Source organism: Cyphellophora europaea (assembly GCF_000365145.1).
Source record: "Cyphellophora europaea CBS 101466 unplaced genomic scaffold supercont1.3, whole genome shotgun sequence".
NCBI classification, from domain to species: Eukaryota; Fungi; Ascomycota; class Eurotiomycetes; order Chaetothyriales; family Cyphellophoraceae; genus Cyphellophora; species Cyphellophora europaea.
In genome coordinates, this window is record NW_008481809.1 from 1,968,319 (window position 1) to 1,988,743 (window position 20,425).

At 54.6% G+C, this 20,425-nt stretch overlaps 11 protein-coding genes across 11 annotated transcripts; 6 read left to right on the forward strand and 5 right to left on the reverse strand.

The window, feature by feature from the left end:
• Positions 1-356: 356 nt before the first annotated feature.
• On the forward strand, positions 357-1,373 carry HMPREF1541_03642 (uncharacterized protein; the record flags this gene model as incomplete). The annotated part of the gene is made up of 1 exon (XM_008717993.1): positions 357-1,373. One exon carries the CDS (start codon positions 357-359, stop codon positions 1,371-1,373), a length of 1,017 nt encoding a protein of 338 aa, XP_008716215.1.
• Positions 1,374-1,497: 124 nt separating this feature from the next.
• Positions 1,498-3,651, reverse strand: HMPREF1541_03643 (uncharacterized protein; the record flags this gene model as incomplete). The annotated part of the gene is made up of 1 exon (XM_008717994.1): positions 1,498-3,651. The coding sequence occupies one exon, from the start codon at positions 3,649-3,651 to the stop codon at positions 1,498-1,500; it is 2,154 nt and encodes a 717-aa protein (XP_008716216.1).
• Positions 3,652-4,483: 832 nt separating this feature from the next.
• On the forward strand, positions 4,484-6,004 carry HMPREF1541_03644 (uncharacterized protein; the record flags this gene model as incomplete). The annotated part of the gene is made up of 1 exon (XM_008717995.1): positions 4,484-6,004. The coding sequence occupies one exon, from the start codon at positions 4,484-4,486 to the stop codon at positions 6,002-6,004; it is 1,521 nt and encodes a 506-aa protein (XP_008716217.1).
• A 342-nt stretch (positions 6,005-6,346) lies between these two features.
• HMPREF1541_03645 (uncharacterized protein) lies at positions 6,347-7,669 on the reverse strand (the record flags this gene model as incomplete). The annotated part of the gene is made up of 1 exon (XM_008717996.1): positions 6,347-7,669. The coding sequence occupies one exon, from the start codon at positions 7,667-7,669 to the stop codon at positions 6,347-6,349; it is 1,323 nt and encodes a 440-aa protein (XP_008716218.1).
• Positions 7,670-8,405: 736 nt separating this feature from the next.
• HMPREF1541_03646 (uncharacterized protein) lies at positions 8,406-10,849 on the reverse strand (the record flags this gene model as incomplete). The annotated part of the gene is made up of 3 exons (XM_008717997.1): positions 8,406-10,601; positions 10,650-10,751; positions 10,802-10,849. 3 exons carry the CDS (start codon positions 10,847-10,849, stop codon positions 8,406-8,408), a joined length of 2,346 nt encoding a protein of 781 aa, XP_008716219.1.
• A 451-nt stretch (positions 10,850-11,300) lies between these two features.
• On the forward strand, positions 11,301-11,852 carry HMPREF1541_03647 (uncharacterized protein; the record flags this gene model as incomplete). Its single annotated transcript, XM_008717998.1, has 1 exon — positions 11,301-11,852. The coding sequence occupies one exon, from the start codon at positions 11,301-11,303 to the stop codon at positions 11,850-11,852; it is 552 nt and encodes a 183-aa protein (XP_008716220.1).
• A 244-nt stretch (positions 11,853-12,096) lies between these two features.
• Positions 12,097-13,480, forward strand: HMPREF1541_03648 (uncharacterized protein; the record flags this gene model as incomplete). The annotated part of the gene is made up of 2 exons (XM_008717999.1): positions 12,097-12,135; positions 12,230-13,480. 2 exons carry the CDS (start codon positions 12,097-12,099, stop codon positions 13,478-13,480), a joined length of 1,290 nt encoding a protein of 429 aa, XP_008716221.1.
• Positions 13,481-13,960: 480 nt separating this feature from the next.
• Positions 13,961-17,057, reverse strand: HMPREF1541_03649 (uncharacterized protein; the record flags this gene model as incomplete). Its single annotated transcript, XM_008718000.1, has 4 exons — positions 13,961-16,290; positions 16,335-16,425; positions 16,516-16,794; positions 16,842-17,057. 4 exons carry the CDS (start codon positions 17,055-17,057, stop codon positions 13,961-13,963), a joined length of 2,916 nt encoding a protein of 971 aa, XP_008716222.1.
• Positions 17,058-17,484: 427 nt separating this feature from the next.
• On the forward strand, positions 17,485-17,815 carry HMPREF1541_03650 (uncharacterized protein; the record flags this gene model as incomplete). The annotated part of the gene is made up of 2 exons (XM_008718001.1): positions 17,485-17,625; positions 17,672-17,815. The coding sequence occupies 2 exons, from the start codon at positions 17,485-17,487 to the stop codon at positions 17,813-17,815; spliced, it is 285 nt and encodes a 94-aa protein (XP_008716223.1).
• A 99-nt stretch (positions 17,816-17,914) lies between these two features.
• HMPREF1541_03651 (5-formyltetrahydrofolate cyclo-ligase) lies at positions 17,915-18,698 on the reverse strand (the record flags this gene model as incomplete). The annotated part of the gene is made up of 3 exons (XM_008718002.1): positions 17,915-18,012; positions 18,067-18,561; positions 18,608-18,698. 3 exons carry the CDS (start codon positions 18,696-18,698, stop codon positions 17,915-17,917), a joined length of 684 nt encoding a protein of 227 aa, XP_008716224.1.
• Positions 18,699-19,040: 342 nt separating this feature from the next.
• HMPREF1541_03652 (uncharacterized protein) lies at positions 19,041-19,867 on the forward strand (the record flags this gene model as incomplete). The annotated part of the gene is made up of 2 exons (XM_008718003.1): positions 19,041-19,281; positions 19,332-19,867. 2 exons carry the CDS (start codon positions 19,041-19,043, stop codon positions 19,865-19,867), a joined length of 777 nt encoding a protein of 258 aa, XP_008716225.1.
• Between the last annotated feature and the right edge of the window lie 558 nt (positions 19,868-20,425).

Below are 20,425 nucleotides of genomic sequence, written 5' to 3' on the forward strand. Positions count from 1 at the left end.
AGAGTGGGAGATGGAGATTCGCGAGTTCCGTAGGCGCCTCGCTCTCCAAATCTGGTGGGTCGGCGGCATATCTTTCAGTATCACGACATTTTGAGATTCAGCCGCTTTAGACCTTTGCTCGGCCCTGCCTATCATCCAGCGGTACAGCGCGATAGACAGCCGAAACCCGAAGGCTCCCCGGCGGTAACAGCGCGCACAGATACAATTCCGCGCGGAAATCAAGACTCCTATTACACACCATATCATCTTCCCAAGTCCCGTTCAAATCCCAAAAGCTGCACTGCACCGCCCACGAACCACCCCCCCTCCGCTGACCCCCTTGCATCAAGCCATCACCACCACCACCACCACCCACCATGCCCGACATCACCCCCTACACCTGGGACCCGCACCACGACTTCCCCCGCGACCTCATCGGCTACGGGCCTTCACCCCCACCGGCCCCCTGGCCCAACGCCTCGCGCCTCGCCCTCTCCTTTGTCATCAACTACGAAGAAGGCGGGGAGAACTGCGTGCTCAACGGGGACGCCACCTCCGAGGCCGCGCTCTGGGAGTCCGCGGGCCGCTACCCGCCGCGCCAGCAGCAGCGCGCCGTCAACGTCGAGAGCGACTACGAGTACGGCTCGCGCGTGGGCGTGTGGCGCATCATGAAACTTTTCGAGAAGCATGGGTTCAAGTGGACGCTGTATGCGGTGGGGAAGGCGGTGGAGATGAATCCCGAGGTGGCGTTGAGGACGGTGCGGAGTGGGAGTGAGGTGGCGAGTCATGCGTATCGGTGGGTGAATTATGAGGATTGGGGGATGGAGGAGGAGAAGGCGGCCATTAGGAAGGGGGTGCAGGCGTTGAAGGATGTGACGGGCGAGTATCCCAGGGGTTGGTATTATGGGAGGCTCAGCAGTCGGAGTCGCGCGCTGGTGTGGGATGTTTTTGACGAGATGGGGTTGCCGTTGCTGTGGCAGAGTGATAGTTATGGGGATGATATTCCGTATTGGGTCGATGTGCCGGCGGAGCAGGCCATGGTGCAGCGTGGTGAGAGGAAGAAGGAGGAGTGTAAGGGTATGTTGATGGTGCCGTACAGCTATGATGTCAATGATTTCAAGTTCCATACCCCGACGGGGTTTGGTGGACCGGGGGATTTCTTCACGTATTTGAAGAATGCGTTTGATGTGCTGTATGAGGAGGGTCAGGAGGGGACGCCGAAGATGATGACGGTGGGGTTGCACTGCCGTATTGTGGGCAAGCCTGGGAGGTTTGCTGAGCTGAAGCGGTTTTGTGAGTATGTGGCGGCCAAGGAGGGGGTGTGGGTGTGCACGAGGGAGGAAATTGCGAAGTGTTGGATGAAGGAGAGGCCGTATGAGGTGGGGAAGCTATAGATATTCTACAATGATGAGTGAAGTCTTTTCCGAAGGCGAGAACATGCGGATGAGGAGCGCACTAGCCGATATAAGCAGCTCTTCAGACTCAAAATTCTGCACCCGGGAAGGGCATCCGCAACTATCAGTATATGTCTCGGACGGGACTGATGTCGATGGTGTCGATGGACAATGAGCCGTCTGTTACGACCAGACCCACTCCACCGCCCACGTATTCCTCGTCGACTGCGCTGAGTGTGATATCCGCCACTGTTGCCGTGATCTTACTGCCCTCTGCGCGGAGCTTGACTTCGTAAGCAGTGTCCAGCTTCCAATCGAACTGTTCAGTGGCCAAGTCGATCCTTTTCTCGTCTCTCGCCTTCACTATTGCCATGCGGGTTTTGCCGTCAGATTGACCCTTCACAAACATGACAGCATACCAACGATTCAGTCCGCGGACCCGTATAGCCACACCTGCTGGAGCCCCAAGATTCACCTTGAAGCCACGAGCGGTGACGTCGTAGTCCGTCCAGTCCCGTGTCCCATGAGTGATGATGCCCTCCCCGTGGTCATGTCCGAGGAAGAAAGAAGGGCCCATTCTGGCGTGGAATTTATCAACAGAGCTGACCCATGATTGCTCCCAGAAACTGCCGGTGCCTGCGTGCTCGACGCCTTGATGGTCCTCGGGCCCAGCAGATGGCCGCTGCAAGGTCATGCTCGGAATGCCATCCCACTGCAGTTGGTATAGCCAGATATCGCAGTCTAGTCTGCCTTCCGCGCTGATCGCAATTCCAATCTGCTGAATAGGCTTGTTCTGGAGGCTAGCGGGTACTGTCCATGACAACTCCGCTCTGCTTTCTAGCTTGACTGGATCACCGTCGACCGTGATTAAATCATCGTCTTCGTTATACGCTTTGATTCGCAACCTCACTGTCGGAAGTCCTGGTGAAGTACCACCAGAGACGCCAACCATAGCACGGACACGCTGACCAGGATACAGAAGCGGACAAGCCATCATCTCGTAATGCCGACTGACCGTCAGAACATCCGGTGGTGTGAATGTTGGGGTTGACACATCGATCGGTGCTTGCCCTGGTGTCCAACCTTCGATTGAGGTGCAGAGGCCTGTCTTGCCATCAACTTCTGCCTGCGTACATCGAATGACTCCTGTTCCGGTGGCCTGAAAGCCTTGGACACTGCCAGGAAGTGAGAAGTGGTACTGAGCAGCTGGTGGAGTGATCACGGCTTCGCTAGCCAGTTGGCGCCCGATATTGACAATGTCGTATGCGATACGGGAGGCATCGTTGATAGAATAACCGCCATCGGCGCTCGAGATCAATGCGCGATCTGCAATGGGACCCCGCCAATCAGGGCCTCCTTCAAACGCCTTCATTCCATGCATAATTGCTACTAGGCAGCCAATGTTTCCCGAGTTGCAGTCCGTATCCCAGCCACATGTATTGATGATGTGCAGTGCCCGGCTAAAGTCATCGCCAGCGTAGAGCAAAGTCATGATCATAATGCCATGATTAGGCATGACGTGACAAATGCCATGATACTTGTCGTAGCCGTACTGACTCTCAATTCGTTGCCGAGTTGTCTGCCAGTCACCATCTGCTTTGACCCAACCCCGGATCTCTGTGATCATGCTGGCAATTTCCGAGTCTTGAGGTATGAATGAGAGACCTGTGTCAAGCAAATGGTCGACATCCTTGGATACAAAGGCCTCGGCTTCCATGGCAGCCCAGAGCTTCGCAGCATGGACGGCTTCACCATCGTGGCTTACTCTCCCGGCCGCTTCTGCAAGTCGGGCGGCCAATTTTGGGTTCCCTGGCGCGACCATGGCCCATGCGTCAATGAAAATTTGAGCCCCGATCTGTTCGGCGACAGTCTGGCCGTTGGTAGTGATAGACCCACTCTCTGGAGCAGCGATACCCTTTTTGAGATTCAAATAGGCAGTATGCTCGGTGCTGATGCCGTTGCCTCCCCACCAGAATATGCTCCTTCGCTCGATGACATTGTTCAGCCAGGTCTTACCCACTTGCTCCGCTCCAAGCTCATCGGTTATGCCATGCTCTTCGAGAGCTCTGACGAATGCGAAGGTGCCAGAGACATCATCGTCTATAACGACGCATGGTAACCCGAACTTGTCGTGCACATAGTACTCGATCGGGCCAAGCTTTTTCAGAATCTGCTGATACGTCCAGTTCTCAAATGGCCGACCCAGGTAGACGCCAATGAGCTTTCCCAGAACGCCTGCGTACACTCGGTGCAAGTAGTCAGGGGGTGTTGAAGGCATGCTGCTGAGAGAACGGTGGTGGAATCAATTGCCCAGCAAAGACGTGCTCAAACGCAGCAACTAATACGAGGGTAAAATCATCGATGAAACACGTGGTCAGCGCGGTAGCCGGCGAAGATCTCCGAGCTGGAGGGTCCCGATGTGACACTCCCACAAGAATGGACGTGTTGACGGGTGCAGTGGGGGACGAGTAGTTCATTTGGAGACTCCCCACGCCGACAGTCTGGGCCACCGTAGCCCTGGTGACCAGGCAACAAGGCAACCACACGGTGCTGCTTTGCCTTCGCCGAGACCATCCTGCAGACTACGCTTCAGTGTGTTCTTCTGAGACGGTTTGCCAGTTGGTTCTTAGTACTGCAGCCTTGGGTCGCCAGGGATAGTCGCAGCTCCGACTGTCTACTGATCACTGGCAGGGCCCACAACATCAACCCCACCAAGAGGCGAGTTCCCCCACCGACTCCAACTTCCCCCATCTTTGACAGTTCTGGCCATCGCCCCCAGAGAGCTTCTTCGCCACTTCTCCACGTCTAGTCGCGTGGTTGATGGCTTCAGAAGCACGCGAGCTGTCCCAGCTAAGTGCACAATCGCACGGAGTTCCCCTATAAATACTCAGGTCTAGGCCGTCGCGTGGCGGGTACCCTGCAGCGCTGACTGTCGACGGTGCCCTCCCATGGTCGATGCCCTCCCATGGTCGACTAGCCGCAATCTCGATTAGCGCTATCTCGTATCTTGCGCTCCAACCGGGCGTGTCGCTTGACGACCGGCGCATCATATAAAGACTCCTCTGTCACCTCGAACCCACTCACTCTTCAGACACGCTACACTGACCACAATGGCGCAAAGCAAGCTCAGCCCTCTGGTGCCTCGGCGCCAGATGGCACTTATCATATGCCTTATTCTGGTATCAGTAATCGATTCAGTCCTCGTTGGGTACAACTCCTCTCTGATGGGAAGCTTGAATGTCATGCCGTCCTACACCAACTACTTTTCTCTCACCACGGCAACCAAATCGCTCAACACGGCGATCTCTTATACCGGCGGAGCTACAGCTTCTCTCTTCGCTGGCTTCATCGTGGACTGGCGCGGGCGTCGCGAGACCATATTCTGGGCTGCTCTCATCGCCCTCGTCGGCGGTGTCATCCAGGGCGCTGCGCAGAACATCGGCATGTTTATCGCAGGCAGATTCATCGTGGGTATGGGCATGGCGTTCGCTCAGGTAGCCGCTCCCACCCTTGTCGCTGAAACTACACCAGTCAAGTACCGTGGCTTCGCACTTGGACTGTACTACGCTTGCTGGGGTGTCGGCACGTTGATTGCCAGCGGCGTCTGCTACGGCACGCAGAACATTGCTACGACATGGGCATGGCGCATCCCTTCACTATTACAAGCTGCTCCATCCGTCTTTGCGGTGTTGATCCTCTTGTTCGTCCCAGAGTCCCCTCGATGGCTTATATCTCGTGACCGCCACGAAGAAGCCATCGAGATCTTGACCATCGCCAATGGCTCCTCCGTCGAGGACGTGCAAGTCCAGTACCGCGAAATCGTCGACACCATCGCCTTCGAAAAGCAACGCAACCTCTCCCTCCCCAAGGCGCTGAGCACCAAAGCCAACCGCCGCCGGCTCCTCATCACCTCCACCTTCTCCATCATCGTCATGCTTCCCGGCACCAACATCGTCACCTTTTACTTCGGCGACATGATGGCCGGCGCAGGCATCGAGTCCCCCAACACCCAACTCCAGATCAACATCATCCTCACCTCCTGGACACTCATCATCGCCGTCGCCGCATCCTGGTTCGCCGACAAGCTAGGCCGCAAGACACTCTGCTCGCTCTCACTCATCGGGCAGATCATCACGCTGTTCCTGCTGGGAGGCCTCACCAAGCTGTACGGCACCTCGACCAACGACTCGGGCATCTACGGTACCCTCGCCATGATATTCCTGTACAACGCCACGTACGCCTGGGGCATCACGCCCTTGACAGTGCTGTACCCGCCCGAGGTCCTCTCCTTCGACATCCGCGCCGTCGGCATGGGCATCTACACCTTCACGACCAAGCTGTGCGGGCTCTTCGTGGCGATGGTCGTGCCCTTCGGCCTGGCAGGCATCGGATACCAGTTCTACTTCGTGAACGCGTGCGCGGACGTGCTGATGGTGGTCTTCGTCATTTTCGTCTGGGTCGAGACCAGGGGTTTGACGCTGGAGGAGGTGGATCGGTTGTTTGACGGGGAGAAGAGAGAGGTGGTGCGAGAGTTGGTCAAGGAGGAGGTGGGTGTTGATATTGAGGTGGAACGGCATGCGAGTGTTAGTCCCAGTGTGGCTAAGGAAGCTGTGACGCCTACGAAGCTCTAAGGGGGTGTCCAGGTAGTGTGAGGCTGGGGATCTGATGTCTATGATTATTGCTGGAGGGGTGTTTCATTTGATCATTATACCGCGTTGATCATCGCATCGAACGAGCTTCTGATTGATCCTCTGCATTGTGCGTTTCCTATTCCCTGGTGAGAGGGGCAAAGCTGCTGTTCCTGCGGACCATAGCTCGACTCGTGGATGAACTCGGACCGTTGAACTTCTGTCGGTAACTAGCATATGGCACAGCCTGAAGCCAGACTTCGCTTAGAATCAACACAGCACGTCTCTTTCCTTGGTTCCATTCAAAGTGTTCGAGCCAGAAGCCATGAATGGATCCGAAGTACCTCAATGGACGGCAGCAGTTCGAGAGCCAGCCTTCCTCGCCCTACTTGCGCCGCCCCCATCCGCCTCCTGTAATCGCTTCAAGATCCCCTTCTTCCACAGCTCGAACTGCCGTCGTCTCGCCTCACTGCACCAGTCCACAGAATCTTGCATCATAGTGCCCAAGCCAGGCAGCAACACCCCCTCCGGATCTTCCTTCTTGAGGTCCATGTCTATCCTTCGCAAACCAAAACCGAACTCGCGGTCATCGTCCAGCACCTCGCCATCGACATCCACCTCCTCATCTGCACCGCTCCCATTGAGATTGAACACGAACTTGTTCTCCGGCACGCTCTCGAACCACTGCTGGCCCTTACACCAGCCTTCGGAATTGATGCGCTTGATCCACTCCGTAATGGCATCCTTCTCCGCCAGGCCCTTCGATGCAAACATCTCCAGTGCCTTCTCGCATACGCCATTGAAGATGGTTGTTTTCATTTGCCCCGTGCCCATCTTGGTCAGCACCATTAGGTACAGTGCTACCACCATGGCCAACACATCGCCCTCGAAGCCGTCCTTGACCTCTCCACCATCGTCGGCTGTGGGAGGCCAAAGACCCGCCACGTGCAGCACCTCGCACGAACCCGTGTAAACGTGCGGCGCCATCGCAGGCGTGTCGTAGACCTTGCACAGCCGCCGGGCCGCGACCCTAACGAACTGCGGCGCTTCGGCATCGAGGCCCGTCTTGACTGCGCTCTGCGACTTCACCTTGCCCACAAACCCACTGCCGCCCTTCTTCGTGCTCGCCGACTTCTTCGTTGGCGTCTCAACCGGCGTGCCTCTCGCCCTCTTACTCGGCGTCCTCACAACCCCGTCCTCCTCCTGCTCCTGCTCCTCCTCATCTCCCACGCCATCCCCATCCTCCTCTCCCGCCGCACCACCCCCTTCGCCCCGCTTCCTCTTCCTCCCACTCCCCGCCATCTCCACCACACCCTCCCGTTCCAACACCCCCCTCAAAAACTCCAACAACTTCCTATACACCGCCGGCTTGCACGGCGGCCCGCCACCCGCCCCACTCGCAGACACCACGCGCCTGCCTCCGGCGCCAACACCAGTCTTCTTGGGCGGTAGGCGCAGCGCCTCGCGCAAGCGGTCGATGGCCAGTTCGGCGCAGGCGTGGGGCCGCGCGATCTCTTCTTCGGCTTTGAGGTGGGGCGCGCGCTGGCGGGATTGTGTGAGGAGGGAGTCGGCAGCAGCGAGGAGGCGGGGTGGGAGGGTGCTGGGCGTGTAGGAGGGGAGGAGGCTGAGGAGTGGGGGAAGCGTGGGTGTTGTGGAGGGGGTGGGCATTGTTTCGACGAGGAAGAGGAGGCGGTGGTGGTGCTGGGTGGGAGAGGCCGCTGGAGTGCGTCGTTCGGTGTTCGTCCGTCGCACTCTCAGTCGGCGTACGTGTGTGACCGGCCGTGTGTGCGTGGAGGGGAAGAGGCGTGTGGTGTGGGAAATGACGATGGTGGTGGTGGTGGTGGTGGTGATGGGGATCTGGATTGAGGGTTGGAGTGAGTGGAGATCCAGTTCGACGCGTTCGACCGCGTTTTGGAGGCCTCGGTTTCAAGTTTTGTAGGCCACCTCGAATAAATCTTCAGGCCCCTAAGAGGCTTTCCTTTTTCACCTTTGGTCTCCAGCTACATATTATGACAGATGCTAATGTGGGCTGCGGGATCGCTGAATCCACAGAAGAATGCAGCTTCATGTTTGTAATCACATTCTCACGAAGTTGCTGCCTTTCAAAATATGCTTGGTCGTTGTGACACGCAGATCTCGACCATTTTGCACAGTGATAGTTTGAGTCCGTGACAATGGCCACACTTCACTCGACAAGCTTGATCTGCCAGAGATAGTCATCCAGGCTGCCTTCCGCTTCAATGAGACCTATGAACAACATGCTCGAGTACGTGGATATCGGATGAATCCATTAATCCTCTTCTGCGCTCCCATCGCCGGACACCCTGCTGAGCCACGAAGCACACAAGATGCGTGTCGAGTGTATGCTGTTGAAGACCGCAAAAGGGTCAAAATTCAAGTCCTCTCACCAACGACCCCTGGCACCACGGCCACGGCCTCTACCACGACCACCTCCTCTTCCACCGCGGCCACCACGACCACTATTCCAGTTTCCCCGACCGCCGCCGAACTGACCACCCCGTCCACGCCATTGACTCTCTGCTCTTGGACCGGCTTCGACTCGAGCGTCTCTCTCCTCCTCCGGAATATCAAAAGGGTTCTCGATGCCAATCATCTCGCAGAATTGACTCGTTTGATTGTTGGTGACTTCCCGCGGCATGTCCTTTTCCTCAACCTGAAGAGAAGGATCGTAGGTTGGGGCAGTAATCTCGAAATTGTCGGGAACTTGGAGCAAGTCTCTACTGACAATATTTTCATATACCCACTTGCGTTGCTCTAGGATTTGATCTCGGTAGTAAGTATCTCCTCGATGTGGTGGGACTGGATCCTGCTTGCCACCGCCAAGTATCAGCTCGGGAGCGAAGACGCGGAGTATAGCAAGCCATTCCGGATCGTAGTGCAACTTGACAGGGCGCTGAATCGGCTCTCCAGGAGCAGAGGTCGACTCAACTTCCAGGAGCTCTAGAAAATGACGACCTGGCAGGCATTTGTCGAGAGCCAGGAATTCGGTCTTTTTGTTCGTGATTTCTTCTGGAAATGGAAGCTCGGGCGATACCTCGACCTGGACAGGGGCGGCAAAGGTCTTAGAAAGGCCCTCGAGTTCGGCTCGGATGTCGTCCGGAATATCGTCCGGCTTCACCTTCATATCTTCTTCGGGTTTCAAATGGCTGCCATTTGTTCCCGGCTGAAATTCAGGAGCTTCAGGGTTGACTACGTCTGAGCTGTATTGCCCACTTTCAGCTTTGTTGCTTTGCGGCTTGAAGATTTGCGCAGATGGATCAAGCGACGATTTCGAGCTGTTAGAACTCTGTCTCGCCATTGGCTCTCCTTGCTTCGGGGTTTGGAACACTGTTGCCTCGGGATTCAACGAGACACCTCCGTCTTCACTCTGCTCGGACTTGCGCTCCTGCACAGGTTGTGTGAGGGTAGGGAAAGGGCTGCCTGATCGTCGTCGAGGCACGACCGGCTCGTCGTCATCGCTAAGGTCAATGTCAAGCTGATCGGGGTTGCTGGCCACTGGAACAGCGGTGTTTCTTTGCTTGGGTGGTGAGAATTCCGCGGTCTCTTTACCTAGCGCAGTGTCTCGAGGCGCGGCTGTACCAAGAGCGTTGAAGCGTGGAGAGCGCAGAGCTGTTCCATCGTTCTGCTGGGGAGAGTCCGGTTCCCTCGCTCTCTTCAGTGGTCTGGAAGCGCATGAGCCATCAAGCTGTGGCAGGTTGGTTTGAGCTGGTGGTTCGTTCTCCTTTCTCTCTATCGTGTCTATACTTCTGCTAAGGTTCGTGGTGTTGACCTTCTTGAAAGTTTCATCGAAGTTGTAACCGGGACCGGAGCGAATGCCTGTACTCGCCACCGCTTCTTGACGGCCACGTTGCTCTTCAAGAGCTTTCTGTGTCTCCGCTGCATCGTTGACTCGGGCTTGATCATGGAATCCTTGCCAGGCTGAGATTTTTTGCTTGTGTTCTGGAGGAGGGATTGGGTATCCACCTCTGGTCTGTATCCCCTTGGGGTTTTCGTGGTCGTAGTTTGCAGTGTAGCGTATATGGAGATGGGCTGAGAACCAATGTGGGGGTCTCAGTCGATCCAGCACCAGCTTTGCTGCAGTGCTGCCGAGCTTCATGTTCTCGGCATCAGCCTGAAATCTGTCCTTTCTCTTGAACAACCAATGGTAGTCGCCAGACCACTCGACTGTTTGCGGCCAGTCATGCGAGAGACCAATATCAACTTGAGAGCGCATAGCGAGGAGCTTGCGGACATCAAGTTCTCTGACGTGGAATATAGAATGGAGATCTTCCTGATTGTAAGGAAGACGCTCGTAGTGGGGTTTGCGATAGTCATAACCTTTCCAGATACCCGACAGACCAGCGATGCGAAGATTTCCGAGACGGAGGACGTTGGCAGCACCGAGGTAGTAGATGTTAGGAGCGACCCAGCCTCCATAGTAGAGTTCGAAGAGGTGGTTGCTGGCTTCGTGGTTCCCACCGATGAAGATGGTCAGACATGGTGCTATCTTTGCTCCGCTGTAATACTGGTGGAAGTCAACCATATCGCGATACTTCACCGGCATAGCTGTAACATTGAGGTCGTGTTGATTGCGGGTGGCCTATTCATACGGTTACTTGGAGTGCGACCGCCAGCGGTATTGACTAACCTGAAAGTCGCCACCGATGATGAGGAGGTCAACGCCATCCCATCCTTTGTCTTCGCAATCTCTCTCTACAGCTGCATAGATAGCATCAAGCGTGCCGTGGCCCTAAATATTTGTCAACGAGGCGTCAGAATGGCCAACGATAGGATACTCACGCAACCTTCGACAGCGATACGCAGCTTGTCCTCTGGGGGGGCAGACATCTCTGCAACAGGCGCCGAAGACGCTTCTTCGACTCATATGACAATGATGGGTGACTGCTGAACAGATGTGGCGATGATCACGATGTTTCTCGGCGTGGTAGAAGATGGAATACCGGGCAAATGGGGCACCCGGTAACTGGACGAAGTCACGGATCTCTTGTACAACGCATGTAACACGACGCAAGGTCAACAGCTGTGCGTCAGAGATCGATGCTGTAGACACAGAAGTTGAGCCTTGGACAATATGGTAGAAGATGCTGGGGTTGGTTGCTTGACCCAAGGAGGCCTCGTCAAACCTGTGTCGGTCTTGGCGTTGCCTGAATAAATTTAACGGTTCCCTCGATGCTCGACCGCTCACTTTTTCCCCAATTGTTACCGCCAATAACCCGAGGGACATCTCGGAGCGCAAGCATGCGAATTCGATGTCTCCGTGCATCCACTAGTTTCCAGTATGGATAAAGCAAAGGTGGACTTCTTAAATCATGCGTCACAACAGCTTTGTTTATCGAGCCCGTCGACCTCAGCGTACTTGTCTATGAACCTCGATTTACAATTTAACAACCAGACAAACCAGACACGAACCCGCTCTTGCAAGAGCTGTGGGACTTCGAACGCTGCAGGTTTCACCAGCGAGGAGAACATCTCCATATCGGCCAGAGCTCAGAGCAAAGGACAGCGGAAGCGGTCTCAACAAGATCGGCTTGCCACATGGACCTCTCACTGCTTAATTTGCGGTCGCAATACCAAGCATAGTTTCACAGCACGAGCTAAACCTGCTAGTTCTATGAAAGGCGCTCTACCCATAAAAGCATCCCAGGAACCCTTGTCTCCAGCGCCCACGACTGTTGGTCTCAACCCGCAAGCCTCCCATGAACCGAAGCTCAGCAGCAAGAAGCGCGCCAAAGCACGCAAGGATCGCGAAGGTCTGCAAGCGCTGCTCAACAAAACAAAGTTGGCTGCCGTGCCGTCGAAGCTCAGCTTCATGGACCTAATGAAGAAGTGAGAGCTGTCTTGTTTTCGTGCGCGACTCGACTCTCCAAAGACCCGAAATAGGCTCGAGATTAAAGTTGGCTCTACTGGAAATCATATCCGGATCTTGGCGTTGATTCTTGCCCCGCCGTGCGTCATGCGAAATCTTTCCCAAAAATTTGGAGTCAATGGCCACTTTGAGAACATTCCCGACAACCTGAGTAGAAGTATCGTCAGTTCACTACGAGGCAGACGAGCAGTCACAGAACACAGACAACATGGCAACGAAAGAAGTGGTACACGCCGATGCCAACGAGGTGGGCATGTACGAGATTGAGTCGCTATGTATGAAATGCGAAGACAACGCAAGTACATGGATGCCCTGCTTTGAAACTAGACTAACAGGCACAGGGATCAACGCGTATACTTCCTCTCAAGATCCCTTTCTTCAAAGAGATTCTCCTTGAGTCCTTCTCCTGCGACCACTGCGGCTTCTCCAACAATACCGTCAAGAGCGCCGGTCAAATACAAGAGAAAGGCTCCAAGTACACCTTTCGCCTCGATGACACGTCCGACTTCCAGCGCCAAATAGTGCGCAACGACACTGGCGTATTCCGGATAGAAAATATTGATCTCGAGATGCCGCCGGGTCCTGGCCAATTCACCAACCTAGAAAGCATGTTCACCAAAATCCAAACAGACCTCGAACATGACCAGCCCATTCGAAAAGCTACTCAGCCGGATCTCTATTCGGCTCTCGAGTCCATAATTACCAAGCTTAAAGATATGCTCTCGGGCACTTCCTTCCCCATAACCATAAGTCTCGACGATATCTCCGGCAACTCTTTCATCGAACCCGCCTCAACGGATACTGGCTCCAAGTACGTACGTACAGACTATTTGCGTACAACGTCTCAGAACGAAACTCTCGGTCTCACCACCTCCGATGAGCGCGACGTGATGGATGGCGTTAATGTAGTCGATGGTGAGGTCTACGAGCTGCAGTCCCATTGTCCTGCCTGCTCCAAGTCATGTACCGTTAATATGAAGAAAACCAACATCCCCCATTTCAAAGAAGTCATCATCATGGCCACCGTCTGCGACCACTGCGGATATCGCACTAGCGATGTGAAGACCGGCGGCGCCATTCCACCACTCGGAAAGAAGATCACTCTACAAGTCAAAACTCTGGAAGACCTAAGTCGCGACATCCTCAAATCAGAATCATGCGCGCTCAAGTCCCACACTTTGGGACTGGAAGTCCAACCGGGAACCCTCGGCGGGCGCTTCACAACCGTAGAAGGCCTGCTAGCACAAGTCCGAGATCAACTCCGCGGCCAGATCTTCGACACCGACGGCGACCTCGCAGGTGGCGACAGCATGACCGCCGAGACGAAAGCCCGCTGGGACGCCTTCTTCGCCAAAGTGGACGGCGCCATCAAAGCGGAGTTCGCATTCGACGTCATTCTTGAGGACCCTTTGGCGAATAGCTTTGTGCAGAAAAACGTGGATGGTGACGAGGAGGACCCGCAGATTGAGGTGGTCGAGTACGAGCGGACCGAGGAGGAAAAGGAAGATCTGGGGTTGAATGACATGAAGGTGGAAGGGTACGAGCAAGATGGAGAGGAAGCGAAAGTGAACGGGCACTCGGAGGCTCAATAAGGCCATGCGCAGACAGAAGCGGCACTGCAAACGAGTCCCTATTGGAGCGAGGCACGAAGATTTGGTGTTTGGCCCAGCATTAGGCAACGTAAGAGAGAGTCTGTCCTCCCGCCGTATCGTGCTGTTGGTGAGCGGTAATGACAGTGCACGAACGATAGATATCCCTGAAGCGACTCGCTTCGATCCCGTACGACTGACTGTACGATAGAGCTAAAATGAAGCCAATTCTGTTCTTGAATATATTTCTTAGCAGGCAGCCGTCCGACTATGGCGAGGCGTTCGCATCACCTTTTCTCAACTGCTCTGATCGCCTCGTTCCACATCCACACAAAAGAGCTACCTCAGTATCCTCTATGCACTTTACACGCTACATGTTCGCGATCTCGCACCGGCCATAACTTCGTCGGTAGCATCATCAACCGCAGTCCCGCATCTCCGACAGCAGTAAATACCTGCTCTACTCCATTCTCTAGGCAATACTCAACCCGCGAATCTGAACCGCGCCGCTTCCAACCTGCCTAGACCCTCCCTCGGCGCGACATTCCTCCTGCGATACGAGTTCGTAAAGTCCTGCAACAGGACTCTCACCTTCCGCGGCTCGTTCTGCTGCAATTTCTCCGCGATCCCAGACATCAATTTATTCGCCTCGGCTGGCTTGAGAGTCCCAGCTGGCAATAGCTGCAGCGTATTGCCCACCCACTGCGCCGCGGCTTGTGGAACGATGTTGAAGAGCGCGAGCAGCACAGCGGAGGCATCGGGGAAGACATCTTCAGGGAACGAAAACATCATGCCCGTCATGACACGCTGAACCATTTCTTGACCAGTGTTGGAGAGGATGCGCTTGACGGCATTCTGGATTTCTGGTGGTGTGGCTTGAGCGTTGCCGGTAGGGCCGGCGAGGGCGGAAACAGGGGGTTGATCGTGACCAAAGTCGAGGACATCGCGGAGGAAGTGTAGCGCGGCTAGAATGGGTTCGAGAGACTGCAAAGTCAAGGCTGTGAGTGAAGCCTTTGCCATTGGCTCGGCCAGTTCAGAAGTTAGGGTTTTCGTTGGATAGTATCGAACCGCATCTGAGGCAAGTCGGAAAAAGTCCTCGATCATGTCCGGAAGTTCGACGACATCCAAGTCTGACAGTATCCGGAAGAAGACGGTTGCTTGTTGTGCAAAGAAAGCAAAAACATTCTCACTTGTGGCTTGATCGACGAATTCGGCGCCATGCGAGAACTCCCGGATGACAGCATCGGTTGCCCACAAGAAACAGCCTTGCTTAGAGGCCTGGTAGCCCTCGGCGATAGCGGTTGCCAGCTCGCCCAGCAATGGCGCCATCGCGGTTCGATAGGAAACGACCATATATCTCCAGCATTTGCAAACGCGCTCCAGAATCGGGATGGACTTGGTGAAATGCTTCGAAATACCAGCAAGTACCGGCAGAACCTCCTTGCAGTATTTTACAGCTGGATTCTCCTCGTTCGGAGATACGTACGGCTGCACGTACTGAATGAAGGTCGTTATCAGCCCTAGATAGTCGGCAACTACCTTTTCGCCGTCGTCATCCTTTGCCTGCTCGGCGAACGAGACGATACGATTCATAACCGGATCACAGAAAAGCTTCATGCTGGCGTAGATCTTGGGCACAGGCTGTACTGCGACGACTGCCGCGACACCCTCAGTGATCTCCTCCTGACTGGATGCCTTAAGTTTGTCAAGCACGCCGTCGTAGAACTGCTGTAATTGAGGGATATGGTCACCCAACAGCTTGGCGCAATCGGTGCCTAGGAATCTCATCGCCAGGGCGGCAGCTTGTACTACTTCTGGCGACTTGTGGTTGAACCCAGAGATGACGTAGTTTAGCTGTGCCTCGAGGACTTCTGGGTTGTGTGCGGTCCATTCGGTATAACGGGCGAGGGCCATAATAGCCTGGAACTTGAGTTTGTCGTGATCGGGGACAGTGGTCAAGAGCGGGATCACTTGGGGAAGGACTCTGCTTTCCTCCGGCGAGACCATGCCACCCATAGCTCGAAGCGCAAACAGTGGCGCTTCCAACTCTTGCCAGTGCGGCACCTTGTCGCCGGATACCTGGGAGCCATATGTCTGACCCCACCGCTGGATGAGTGCATATGCTTTACTGAGGCAGTCTGTGACACCAATAGCCTCGCAGCAATCTTTCAGCACATCGCCCATAGTGTGTCTAAATTCGCGGAACTTGTCTTCTTGTTCGCGGTCACCGTCGAATAGATCAGCTTCATTGCCGTCTTCGGGCGTAGGGAAAGCGAGATGCTGGATCATCACATCGACGAGTTTCGAATAAATATCCGCTAGAGCGGCTCTCGCTTCCACATATTTGTCGAGCGTAGTGTACTGCTTTAGCTCGTACCAGAAGTTGAATGTGATGGCGATGGATTCTCGGTCCTGGTCTCTCACGCAGCATTCAAGTATTGTCTCAACGAGCGGCCGGAACTCCTTGGGCATGCGGGCAATGAGTACAACCCAAGCCTCACCTGCTTCGGCAAAGATACGGGTAACGCCTTTCATGACATCGGCATCTTCGGACTCGGCAGCCTCTCGAATCTTTGGCTGCAGCGCAAGGACCTTTGGATATAAGGCCATGATGACACTCTTCATTTCGTCCACATCCCGGGTATCCTTGTATATCGTGCAAATGCATTCGACAGCTGCATCAAACGATCGAGAATCATCGATGGCAGCAATAGTTTTGTCTAAGAGGGGGGAGTTGACAACGTCCACGACCGGGATTTCCCTGAGCCATGATGCAGTACATTCGTAGAGTCTGGGATTGGTGGCGGCCGCGGCTGCTTTTATCAGTAAATGGTCAGCAAACGTGATAACAACTTACGTGATGACTGGGAGTATTGGACGAGCAGGGTCAAGACTTGGGCAGCGTTGTCCTCCAGGAGCTCTTTTGTCCTGTCATTGAGTTCCTCTTCCTAAATTGAGATGCTGAATTAGACACGGATTTGCTGGAAAGGCGCAACGGCTGGAGGATGGCGCAAAAGATGCTGGACAGTCGAACATACTGAAAGGTTGATTTTGCGGCCTTCTGTGACCTCTTCAGGCAGGATTCGCAGGAAGTCGAGCATGGTGTCGCCACCATCATTGGTTGTGCCAACGGCTGAGCCAACTGTGCTGAGAACATTCTTCCACGAAAGCATTTGAACGGCCAGGCTTGCTATACAAACACACAACTGAGTTCTGATGGGCCTGGGGCCTGAAATATAGAGCTGAAGCATTTGTAGCAGGGAGTCCCTGAGGGCTGGCAGAGCATCATTGGGCACCTGGTGCAAGTCATATGTGATCTAGCCGCGTTAGCTCTGCTTCACTTGAAATTATTGATGTTTCTTACTTTGCCCTTTAATGTGGTCGCAGCGAACAGCCTGGCTTCGACAGTGGTGGAGGAATCTTGTAGAATCGCGCCCGTAACCGTCCACGCATCTGCCGATTTCTGGAATTTCTCAAGGAACTGGTGGGCCTCGCCCTTCTCCTTGCCCTGAACATTGCTCTGCATTGTGCTGAGCGCTGCTAGTATGGGCGCGAAGCCCGCATCTTTAGCGCTAGCCATAGTCTTGAAATGGTGCGCGGAAGTTTCTTCAGGTAGTTGGTAATGATGGGGAGGAGATGGAGGGGTAGTCAGCCCCGAGGCGCAAACAAAGGTTCGACCATGCGGATAACGGATTGGAAGCGGTACAAAGTTGAAATATGAGGTAGATCAATCACAAGGCCGATCAGGATGTCGTGAAAGGGTATCTGACGTTGAAATGGTAAGATGGGAGAGAAATAGATACAAGACAGCGACCTAGGTTGGGCAGCGGAGGGGTGCAATGAAGTTTTGACTCCGCATCTGGCGGTCGTTGCAATCCACATAATTTTGCTTCAATGCCACTCCAGTCACCCTCGCGCAACCGACATAACTCTTGTTCCCCTCGCGGTTGATCGTATTGTCCTCTTCGATCGTCCTACTTCCAAAGCTTGTCAAGCAATATACCGAGATGACTGGACGCGGCGGCGGCGCAGCGCGCAAAACCCTTCTTGCGCCTATCCATTTCATTTTCAGCCTGCTACAAAAGCGCAATACCGTCTCAATATGGCTCTATGAGAATCTCCATACGCGCATTGAAGGCAAGATCAGGGTATGGTCACTAAGAGAAACCCAGAGTGTCTGCTGACTATATCTAGGGGTTTGACGAATTCATGAATCTGGTGGTGGACGAAGCGGTCGAGGTTCAGCTTGCCACGAAAGAGACCTCGGAAAAGAGGAGGAAGCTCGGTCAGATTCTGTTGAAGGGCGACAATGTATCCCTCATTCACGCGCTCGACTAAGCTGCGACGATGCTATTACCGGAGTTTGCAAGGAAAAAACAGTCTGGGCCTACCAGCGAATCGTCGTGCGTTGGGAACCAAAACTTCTGATTCAGCCGGTCATTTCGCGACAACTACGCTATCTACTAGCCAGTCAAACCTATCAACTGGCACATCCTCTGAGATTGGGAGCAATTGTTGTTGAAGAGCAAGGCCGACTTGGGACATCAGATCAGAATGAGATGCTAAACAGCGGGAAAGGATATGCTTACCGAGAGCAGGCATAGTTCGACCGGTGATGGTGGCCGCTGAGTGATATTTCTGGAGGTACCTGTCATAGAAGCCCTTACCGTGACCCAAGCGGCGGTGGGACCGATCGAAGGCGACAGCAGGCATGAAGATCAAATCAAGCTCCGGCGACATTTCCTGGGGACCCTCTCCTGTCTTCTGAGGGCCTTTGCCTCCAAGGGCATTATCTCGCTGTCCCACCGACTCGTGGTCGAGCGACGGAATACCCCATGAATCAGGTATCAGAGAATCGAAATCGTTCTTATCCCAAAGCTTCAGCATATCGATGACTTTCTCCTTCTGCTTACCTTCACCGACAGCATGGATGTAGGGCACATAGACCGACTTGCCGTCCTTGAACGCATCAAGAACGAGTGCGCTGGTCGAGACTTCTTTACCCGGCATTGACAGAAACACACACACAGCCCGCGCGTTCTGATATGCTGCCAGATCCCTGACTTGCTCTGTGATCGACTCTGCTGCCAACCGATCAGTCTCTCCATCTACCTAAGGGAGTTGACGGACATTGCTGGTTGATCTCATCGGCGCTGAGTTTGGCTAGCTGAGCTCTCACGGCCTTTCGTAGTAAAGCTTTCTGTTCGCGGAGACCGTCCATCGCCGTGGTCGCAAAGCCCGCTTTCCTCTCCACGCCCACGATAAACTTGAATAATTGCCCCCCAATAGCTTTCACGGACGTGCTCATATCATCCTTGGAGTACTATGGTGACCGGCGTTGGGTGGGAAGGTGGGCATGATCTTGCAAGGCTGAGGGGGATCGCCGCTAAGGGGCATTGGCGGCTAAGCGGATCCCTCCAAAGTGGTCCTAACCAGTAAGCATCGTTTGTACCTGGAAATCGCTGCGCAAGCCTGAAACGGGGGCAGCCGTGCAACTCAGGGACATCGCGATAAACACATTCATTCCCTCCTTTCTTCATTCTCACGTGTACAATACTCCAACATGATTCCCTCGATACGCTCGTTAACGCTCCTTCCGCTCGCTCTGCTCACTTTTGTTTCAGCTCAGTACCCCGATGAGCTCGTTGGCACCTGGGTTTCCAAAGCCCGCGCCGTTGTCACGGGGCCCGACTTCTATGATCCTGTAGCCGACAAGCTCAAAGAACCGCAGCATGCTGGCATCGCATACTCTTTCACCAGCGATGGATACTACGAGCAAGCCTTCTACCGCTCGGTACCCAATCGTACTACAGCCTCCCGGCCCCCAGAAGTTCTAAGCTAACATCCAGGATAGCTACTACCCCGAAATGCCCGTCCGCCATCATGCAATGGCAGCACGGCACCTACTCTCTCCCTGGGAATGGATCCATCGTTCTCGAACCCTTCTCCGTTGACGGACGTCAGCTCCTGTCTTCCCCCTGCACGTTCGACAATGCTGTCTATACGCGATATGACCAGCCGGAACTGATAAAGGCGTATCAAGCACATACCGACGAGTTCCATAACGTACCTCGCCTCGATATTTTCAAATACAACGGCGCAAGAGAGCAGCCACTCTATCTTGCATACAAACCGCCGCAGATGCTGCCGACACAGACACTCAATCCTACTGCGAGCACGAGTGAGCCGACAAGCAAGGTTAAGAGGGATATGGACAGGGGGGAACACGAGCAGTGGCGGCAACAGATGATCAAGGGTGGTTCATTCGAACATAATGACGATCTGCTGGTGCCGAAGCCAATGCGCTGGGATCCCGACCGGTGGTGGTGGGCGGGTTTTGGGCTCATCGCTGTTGGCACAGTGATGTACATGCTACCTACAAAGCTTTGAGCGATCGACGAATGAGGAACCACTGGAGTTAAGGCGTCAGGGTAAAAACTGGTCCCATTATGAATGCTAGAGAAGAAATGTCCTCCGAGATACGCCATCAGGATGGCGATGTCGAACACAAGCGATAGCCCAGCACGAGAGCGTTGAGAATACTATGCAGCGCCCACAGAACCGTGAGCCGTATCGACAGACTTCATAACAAGAGCTGATGCACATGCACATACGATCACGCCTTCTCCCCATGCTCGTACTCGTGCGACTCAGTCGCCCATCCTCAGCATCCAAAGGAGCAATTTCCTCCATAAAGCCTCTTTAGCAAGCACCCTTGGATCTGCTTATCTACGCCTCCCCTTCTATTGGCCCCATGACATCCCACACCCATACGAACCCCTAGTCCAGGCACCCCCTCCATTCAAGCACTCCAGGGTAGCACAAAGGACGCAGGCAGGGTCGCACAGCAGGCTGTCAGCCCGGCTTCCACGCGAGATCTTGCGACCTGGGGGCGGGGGCCCACGTAGGGAATCAGGTCCAGGAGGCGCCGCGCCGGTTCGGGAATCC